We start from the raw sequence: 9729 nt of genomic DNA, 5'->3' as shown, positions 1-9729 counted from the left end.
AAGTGCAGTTTCAACTCCAGATTGAGTCTGTGAGTTGAAAACAGAACAGAGCTTGCAGTACTTCTTCCAGCCAGCGAGCTGGACGGTGACGAGGACGACGACGATGGGTGAACGGATGGATGGAGGTGGTGGGAAATGGTTGTGGTTGTGGTTGTGCAATTGCCGAGGCATACCGAAGCTTGCAGGAGGGAAGCAGGAGCAGCTCCGGGGTTTGACGTAAAGTTAAACGACTGTAGTACGAGTGTACTAGAAAGCGGACATCACTCAAGTCGGACGGGATTAGTCGAGCTTTCTCCGGCGGGACGAGGGCGTACGCGTTGTCGTAGACGTAGTGCCGGGATTGACGGACTTTGGCGAACGGTTGGTCTCCTGACGACCGGCCCGGTTGTAGGCGTAGTACTTGCCCTCGTAGTACTTGCCCTTCAGCTTCTTGTCCGACTCGCCCGGCGGGTGGATCAGCTGGATACGGTCGGTGCTGTCGCCGTTCGGTGGCTTGGTCCGGGGCTTGGGCGTCGTTCCACTGGCACCGGAAGCCTTCAGCAGCGCCCGGCCCAGATCGTACGCCCTCCACATGTTGTAGAGATTCCGGTTGAACGCACTCGGTTGGCCCGACTTCTTGGAGTCTTTGTCGCACGGTTCGTTCACCCGTTCGCCACCAGCGGGCGCTCCGTTCCGGCCGGGCGGCTGTTCGTCCCGGTACAGGTCGTTGTCGACGCCGGCCGCGTCCGTACCCTCGCCACCGTAATCATCCTCGTACTCGGTGATGGGCCGGATATCGTTTGGGACGTTGCTGGGCCGGCTGACGGGCCGTACGGTCGGGTATCGGCGGGGAGCGTCGGAGGGAGTGGATGGTTCGGGATTGGCTAGGTTTGTTAGTGTGTCTGGGTCACCTGGGGGGCACGGGGTGGCGCGGGCGGCCGAGGAAAGGGAATAAAGATAAAGGGAAAAGGCTCCGTTAGAAACTCCGCTTTCGGACCCGGATGCCAGATTCCATCCCCGGATGAAGGATGCGTACACCGGATGATAAGACCCGGGTGCAGAGGAAGGAGGGCAGGAGGGGGAGGGAGGGAGTAGCCGGATGTGCACTGGATTGCCGGGCCCGCGGGAAAGCGTGAGTCAAGTGGAGCCGGATGGAGGTTTACGAAGCCCGAGTGCAGATGGAGATGGCGGACGGTTTTCGGATGAAGAAGCGATGGAAAGTGGGGAACGTGGAGGAAATCCTCGCTCGGTTTTTCTTCAAATTTCCCGAGAAGGACGCTGCTTTTCTGATGGGCAACAAGCATGTCCATCGGAAAGAGGATAATTAGGAAAATCTGTACTTCCGTCTTTACATTGCAGAATAACATTCCTTTCTAAGAAGCAGTCAAATCTGTAAAAGCCCGAAATTCAACATTTGTGACTTTTCGAAGTATTTTGAATCAGTAGCACAATTTCTCGGTATGCATCACTTAACTTTAAATATCATAACTACATGATAAGGTAAAATAATTTCCAATCCTCATCAAAAAAGCGGATCGTTTTGTTTCATTTCAGTAATAATAACTGTTTCGTAAAAACTAACAAAGCAGTTTTGCAAAAAATCTCAAACCTATTTGGTATACTTTTTAAACCTGTAGCCTGTGATTTGTTTGCAAAGTATTTTTTATACTTCCCTATTTCTATATTTATCTAGTGTACAATCGACTGTGGAAAAACCAATGTTTGCTTTGAACTATGTATTGAAATGACCCATCCATAGGCAGATGGTCAGAAGGTTCTATCTTACTGTTCCAAACACTTTCTACGTCGCGGGAATTAAAAGAATTCTTAGGAATATCTAATGTGGCAAAGAAAAGCCGAAAATTTACTCTTTATTCCCGTTGGTTGTGCTTCTACAAGAGTAAGAGTTTTTTCCCGCTTTTCCACTTCTTTTATCGGTTTTCTCCCGCTGATTCCCTTTTCGTCTGACAGGTGCTGTTGGAGCGAGTTCGAACTTATGGGTCCGAACTGTTTCCAACACTTACCGTTAGAACTAAGTATCATCTGTATGAATTCGTCTTCCCTTTTCTTAACAACGTATAATAACTGGAAAAAAAACAGTTTTTAAGCACGTCAAGCATATTTCATTAGGTACGGTCACACGAGACGAACCTTTGCTGGCGAACCTTTCGCACACTATTACAAACGAATGCCAAAAAAAGGTTCGCCGAACCTTTTAGCGTTCACACGTAACGAACCATTGATGTAGTTTCATTGATAGTTGGTAAGAATAAATCAAAGTAAGCATTGTAAACAAATGGGGAAATCGAACGGAACGTCAAAAAGGTTCGCGGCAAAGGTTCGTGCTATCCACCAAAATCGGTGAACCTTTTCTGCTCGAAAAAGGTTCGCGAACTCTGCTCGATTCACTAACACATTCAAGAAAAGGTTCGCCGAGCGTCCAAATTCGAGCAGGGTTCGTCTCGTGTGACCGTACCTATTGTGTTCGTTTACGATGTAAACATTATGTTTGACACTCCAGAGGAGCACAATTCTTCCAGTAAGTATATGAAGACGCTAAAGGAACCCATTTGATACTGATTCGTTCAGTATGTAAAAGTACGTTAAAGAGATATTTCTTTTTAATGTCCATCATTTTAATGTACTTTCTTATCTTCTTATTCTTTGCTGTACATTGTTTAATTAAGACATGAACATACCTCATACTTTTCTATATAAAATAAAGTACGATATATCACATGTTGAATAGCCACTTTCCTCTCATAGATAAAGTACTAACCCGCCCTATGGCCTCTTATTCGTGCTATTATGCAGCTTAGTAGGCTTTTATTAAAGAAAAAGCACAGGCCACGTAAATCGACCAGTATTGACAGCGTCCCCTTCTTTACGATGCTCCGAAAATATACCGACGTGTCTACTTCGGGTGCGCTCCGAAAGGAGTCGAACGAAGTTTGCGAGCCTCGACGCCTGCGAGCTCAACCCGCGTGATGATGAAAGCAATGATTACTCCGACAAATAAACTGCCGAACGCCGAGTGGCACATATTTAGTGGCGGCGAGTACGAATAAGATGCCACCGAGCAAGAGAACTGACTTACCGTAGCTGGGTACCGTGGAGTATATTTGGTTCTGCAACCCGCCCGCTCCGTACAAACTCGTTCCCGCCAGTGGATACTGATGAGGGGGAGTGAAAAGGGGGTGAAACATGGATGAGTAAATTGGATCGGAACGAGGGGTGGGCCATAGGAGGCACACCCATTTCCATAAATTGTGCCTCAATATTGAGCCGCCCGCAAGACGCGAGAGCAGCCTCACCTTGGTCAGCTGTCCCTGGGTCGCGTAGACCTGCTGCGCCTGGTGGACCTGATTGATGGCGGCGATCGGGGCCTGGTGGACGATCGGCACGGCCGGCTGCTGCCCGGCGAGGCCCGACGCCACCGCCTGCTGCTGGTAATGGATGGCTTGCGTGTGGCTCAGAGGATGCTGCTGTTGTTGCTGAGGCTGCTGCTGCTGCTGCTGTTGCTGCCCGGCGTAATTATGCTGCCCGGGAAGGGCCACCGAGTAATGAATGGCCGCCGGGTGGGACGCATAAATGGGCTGCTGATGTGCGTACGCCGTCTGTTGCTGGTGCTGCGGCTGGTGGTGGGTAGCAATCTCCGCAACCGGATGCTCGTGAAGCGCCGTGTGAGTCGCGTAGATGGTGGCCGGCTGGAGCGTCCCACCGACGGGGCTGGTCTGCTGTTGGTGGTGGTGGTGCTGCACTAGCTGATACTGCGGGTAGTGCGTGTAGGTGAGCTGCGGTACGGCGTAGTTATACTAAGGACGGTGAAGAAAGGGAAAAGAAACATAGGCATAATGAGTCGTTAAGTTATAACCCATCTCAATACAGACGCCTCTCGACACTTTCTTCGCAGGCGGAAATCGGAAGTGTCACCAGACTCTCTACTACCTTCGCCAAGAGGGGTGACAGATGATGCAACCCTTCGGACGCGCTAGCCAGCTTGAGGGTCGTGGTCGTGGTAGTCGCCCTGGCAGGCTCAACGTAGCTGACCTTGTGTATGGTCACATGCTGCAAGTTCACGCAAAAGCGAAACCGAGTTAAATCAAGTTCGACCTATGAAATAGCACTGGATACAACAACAAGCATTCAAGTTCAGCATAGGCAGCATAATACGTTTCTCTTGAAATGAAGCAGAAGCAAGCGTAAGCCATCATTAAGCTGTTGTACTGAGTGCAGTTTCCCTATTCTGATTTTTTACAAGCACTTTTCCAAGCATTTTTGACACCTGCCACTTTTCGGACGGAGAACTGCTACTGTAAGCAGCAGCAACTAAGAGCTGATCGCTAGCTCTAAAAAACAAAAAGCCAAACCAAAAAACCTCTGTGCACATTGTAGAGCACGCGATGGAGTTCCACCTTTTCGGGCTGAGAGAAAGCAGGCGATGAAAAGCTACATGGAAAAGTATGCCGATGAAAAAGTTCCTCCCGCTCGGGCACGCAATCGTTCGTGACAGATTTAGCAAAGCCCGAAAGGATCGGACGGTTTTATATGCTCTGCGTGCTACACACAAACGAGTCAACCCAACAGAAAACGTTGCAACAAGCACTTTTTGATACTATGTTTCCGTGGAAATTAAGTAAAATTGCGTTCGCAGCAAATTCTGCTATCTCAAATGGTGGAAAATTCGCCCGAATCAGTATAATTTACATTTCGCTCAACATGCCAATCGAGCTAAATTGCTTTTTTCAACGCACAGTTAATTAATCATTTTTAAATCACATCTCCCCTCACTGTCCTTTCCATCGAAGGCGAGCGATAGCGGCAGCCGTTGCTAGGAAAAACAGGCTTGCATCGGCAAAACAACAAAAATACAATCTATATGCAGACGAGTCGGTCGGCTGATGAACCTTGTTTGCGGTGATTGCATCAACCGAGCAAATGAATCGTGTTTTTCTGTTCCGATAAACATGCCGAACGAATCAATCCGAAAACTCAATCCGGTACCAGTTCTGCCGAACCGAGCTGGCAGCTGGCTTTCCGCTGAAGACGGTACAAATGGACGGGAAAACATTCCAACCATCCAATTCCAACGCGCGGGGTGGGTGGGGGAAAACATTTGCGATTTCCGATCGTTCGATTTTTTCCATGGATTGTTGAGATTGTCAAGAACATTTCATCAGCCAATCAATTCGTTTTTTTTTTCAACGGAACTGCAGATATGGAAGGACTAAAATTCGACATCGTTTGGTTGTTTTTTTTTTTGCTGAATTCAAAGTGATGCTGAAAGGGCAAAAGGTCGGGGTTTGCTTGAAATTGACATGCAGCAAAGGAAGATCCGTTATTGATGCGCTATCTTTCGGTATCCATCTGGGCTAAAATATGGTGACACCCGGATCAAGCTCCGTACGCGTTCGTCAACGATCTGAAGAACGTTGCTTTTTGCACACAGTTTTTAGCAGTCGTAGTAAATTCTACCAGCACCATCTGTTTCTGGTGGCTGTCGGAGTTTTTCTTTCAGTTCGCCTTAAAAAAATCCAGCCAAGAATTGCATAATGTAATCTAGAGTATCTCCAGCTGAATCTTTCTCACTCGATAAAGGTGGCTTCAATCGCTCCTTCGGGGCCAATTTCCCTCATGATTTAACCCAAACATTAACCTCTTTTTCTCAATCAGCGGCAGAAGCCCGACCGATCATCTTCTCGCGACGCTCGCTTTATGTAAGCGGGTGAAGTTCGCCCCCCCCTGTCCGATTGAGACGTGAGACTCGAAACGTGCCACCGTGACCGTCAAAATTGGCTCTCCGGAATGGACCACTCAAAAGCAGCGGTGTAAATAAGGGTAAAATAAAAAGGAAAGAGTGGAAAAAGAACTTCCAGCATCAAATTGTCACCTCGTTGCACCACCGTCGGCACGAATACTACCACCTGCTTGCACCTGTCGGTGGCTGATCATTTCGTGTTCACTTCATACATTTTAACAGCTTAATTTAGCGCACAGAAGAGCCACCGTGGGGCAAACGAAGTTTCGGGGGGCTTCTTCGACGAGGGTTCGGTTCCATTTGCTTGCGGCATTTGAATTCTCGTTATCTCACACAGCTGCGGTCCGGTACGCTCGATTGCTCGAAACGTAAAATTTCACCCCCACCATTACATAAAATATGTTATTTCCACCACGCGACCAAGGACAAACGGGTGCGACCTCGAACTTCTTCCGCCATATTCTCTCCCTTTTCCCTCCCTCCGTGCTGGCGAATCGTCCGCAAAATCATCAGAATTCGAGCTCAACACGAAACTTAATTAAACACTTCCACACGAAAATGGGCGAACGAAATGTTCGGTTCCACGGAAACGTTATTTTGATTTCCCCTTCAAATTACAACATTATGTCACTTTGCTAGAATTTGAAACACATTTTTGTTTTAATTTCGTTCGGCGTAAACGGTGGTTTGGATCGGGAAAGCAGGAAGCAACAGGCGAAACGAAATGAGCCGTGCGGTAAAAGTTTTTAATTTGCCCTTTCATGCGAGATATTATTTGATTACCGCCAATGTCGGTGAATCCAATTCGGGGCAATTTGGTCGGAAGTCGGAAGGGTGGAGGGCTTTTCCCGGTTTCCAAAGTTAACCCGAGACGAGTGTTTCCGCATGGTGGGGCCAAAACGATTCGACAGTTAGTCGAAGCCACAAAGGAGCCCGTAGGCGAGTTGCTAAATGAGTTGACAAAAATAGGAAAACATTTTTCAGCGCCAGCGATGGTTGCTAATGTTGCTCATATTGGCACCCTTTTCGTTGTTCGTTGTCCTTTCGCCTCGCTCGACGGCGCGATTCGTTTCCCGTGCGAATCCTTCGCATTTTCCGCCCGTTTTGTTTTTCAACACCATTACTTGCAGGCCGGGTTTTTTGGCCGCTTGCGATTTCGAAAACCTGCTGACTGGTGTGATGAGTGGTACGTTAATTTTCTTTTGTTTTTTTGCTACAAAATTGTGTGCCCCTAACTGCCGGAAGCTTATCCACCGCATTACAGACCGTCGGTTGCTAAGCGGAAGTTAATGAACCTGGCCGACCAGAACCTGGCGACCTTGCGACCGGCGACAGATAAGAAAGCGGCCACACAGCACACAACGTGTGTTAACGTGTGTTATCACTGGCAAGAGGCGAGATGTGCTTAAAACAAACGACGCTAGAATGAAGCGAAAAACAAAACCTGCGCCATCGAGCGGGAAAATGGGGGGGGGGGAGAAAAACGGACCAACGGAAGAACGACCAAACCAAACCAAAAAAAAACAGTAAAACAAATGACTCTGGATAAATGGAGGCGCTTACACAACAACTTTTCTACCCGGGAAAAAGTTTGGTGGTATCAACTTTTCGACAGCTGGACAAAATTGCCCATCGGATGACATTATTATTTTAACCCGCGCCGTCCCGGGATGCGAACGTGTTTTAGTTCAATCCTTTGCACACTTTTTGGCCACCAGTTTGGCATGACTCGTGCCGGTGGGTCGAAATTTAATAAATGGAAATCGAACCCTTTTTCGTTGAGAGGAAGGGAGGAAAAGAAACAATCTGACATGTTTTTTGTCACGTTTACTTTCCGTTTTTCGCTAGCGAACTCTTTTGATTATAGAATATTGAACATTCGAAGCAACAGTTGGGGGTACCGGGTTGGACAGTTTCCATTCGTAATGGGTTCATGGGTAGATTTATAGTGGAAAATGTAATATGCTTCTATCGACCCAAACTCATTAGATTAGCGTTCGTTGAGGCACAGAGTGCGACAGAAGTGATGCCGATTAAAATTACTATTGCTAAATAATTGCTCGGAGCTTCTAATCGGCAGCAGTTGTTTATAATTTACAACTGTAATTGAAGTTATAAATCATTTTAAAATGGGAACCAAATTACCGGATGAGTTTCTAACTAAGCGGGGCCACAATGTTAGTTTCTAAACTAATGACATTATTCTTAAATGTCAATTAATTGTTCTGAGAATGACAAACGAGAATGAAAAAATAGCATTCTCCTGAAAGATATACAAAAACACTTCAATATCTTGAAAATAACGTGGAAGATGACCCACAAAAAAAGCAAATAAGTTTGAAAACTTGGGAAAACAAGTGTTGTCTTTTTGGAACACAGCAAAATTTTTTTGTAAAATCTAAATTATTTCTAATTTTGTTTTTGTTTTTCCCAATTCTGCAATTGATATCATGTTTATATGTTCTATTTTAAAGGTGAATTATTGTTCAAAGTATTTTTTATTAAAAAATCTTTCATAATCTCCGTTGCTACCGAGGATTTCAAATCCTTTTTGCCATTATTACAAACTTGTTATTATGTGCGAATATCTGTGTATACAATTATACAATTGGTAATGAGGATTTCAAAAAAAAACTACTAACATTTTAGAGATAGTTAATAAGTTAATCCAGCTAAAGGCTTACGTAGCTTATCACATGTTTTCCCAATTTCCTATTTTCCTTTCACAGCCGGTTTGTATCGCATGTCGATGATGTAGGACGTGAGTCTCTAAGTAATAAATCTTCCCCGTTCACCCTACGGATATTCAATGAAATGCCGAACATAAATTAAACCAGTTGCATTTGCAGCACGTGTCAGGCTTACCTCACATTCAAAATCAACGCACGCGGCGTTGATTCCAACCGATTGTAAACAACTTGATCTGCTAATTGATAATCCTCCAGCAACTTCGCCTCACTTAAGGATAGCATTAGCCTATTAAATCTTCAACACATCCACCGCAGACGCCACACAAGATAGCAGTCCCGCGGAAGTAATTCAACACTCTGGCGGTTTTGCTCAATGGCCTGCACTTATTCTCCCATCATCAGCTTCCGACAACGGATCGCCGCTAGGTGGATGTGAGGCCCAACACTTTGCATACCGTGCACTTTGATAACCGCAGCCCTTCAAGACCGCACGCTCGCAAAACGACTTTGGTCGCCCGCGCGCTTCATGGTCCCCCGGGCGTTCCGGCGTGCATAATTGCACCCCGTGCGTGTGATGCGAAATTAGATACATGCAAAACATCACCTTGCATCGGGAAGCCGCTGCGCGGACAATTACTCCGGTCCGTCGGTTGCATCGGGAGTAAAAGCCCCATCCGTTAAGCTCACCGATGGCTTGCCTTTAATTTGTTTCTTTGTTTACTTCCGAGCAGCTTTCCTCACTCGCTAGGTGCCGGTGCCGAGGGCGGAAGACTTCCTCGGAGGTGCCGAGCAAAACTAGTTCCCGGCAGCTGGAGGACGGTCCTCTTAAGACTTGGGTAATTTGCATCGAACATTGTGTTTATCTAAGTGAAGGTTTTGTTGCATAACAGAAGCGAGAGAATCAACTGTTGAACGAGACGTAATAACAACTTTCCAATTATTGGTTTACACTTATTTCATTGGGTATTATTTCATTGGATTTTATCTTATGGTTTCAGAAAAGCGCGATCTAAATAACTTCCTGCTATTGCATTCCATTTGATTGTGTATAGCTTACAGCTGATTCTTCTATTTGTAGTTCTGATCTGCTTTGTCAACTCTTTCAACCTTTTCTGATTTTATTAAAAAAAAATCGAATACATTTCTAAACGAATACGAATACGAATACTGAATAGGGTATAACAACATTCCAGATATTGCTTGACACTTATTTTATCGGATAGTATATTATTGCTCCAGAACAATTTTATCTAAATAACTTCCTGCTATCGCATTTCATTTAATTGTGTAATTTTTAGCTCC

The 9729-nt window shown here is 46.0% G+C and overlaps 1 protein-coding gene across 1 annotated transcript in view; it reads right to left on the bottom strand.

Moving 5' to 3' along the window:
* Positions 1-279: 279 nt before the first annotated feature.
* Positions 280-9729, bottom strand: part of LOC131284834 (protein couch potato-like) — a 43936-nt gene continuing 34486 nt past the window's right edge. The window contains exons 4-7 of the mRNA XM_058313694.1: positions 3928-4047; positions 3294-3794; positions 3077-3152; positions 280-890 (exon numbers count right to left, since the gene is read on the bottom strand). Of these exons, the coding sequence (XP_058169677.1) occupies positions 280-890; positions 3077-3152; positions 3294-3794; positions 3928-4047 (1308 nt within the window). The remainder of the gene's footprint in view (positions 891-3076; positions 3153-3293; positions 3795-3927; positions 4048-9729) is intronic.

The sequence above is a fragment of the Anopheles ziemanni genome, chromosome 3 (assembly GCF_943734765.1).
Source record: "Anopheles ziemanni chromosome 3, idAnoZiCoDA_A2_x.2, whole genome shotgun sequence".
NCBI classification, from domain to species: domain Eukaryota; kingdom Metazoa; phylum Arthropoda; class Insecta; order Diptera; family Culicidae; genus Anopheles; species Anopheles ziemanni.
Note: the sequence above shows the minus strand (reverse complement) of the source record. Positions and strands in the feature narration are given on the sequence as shown.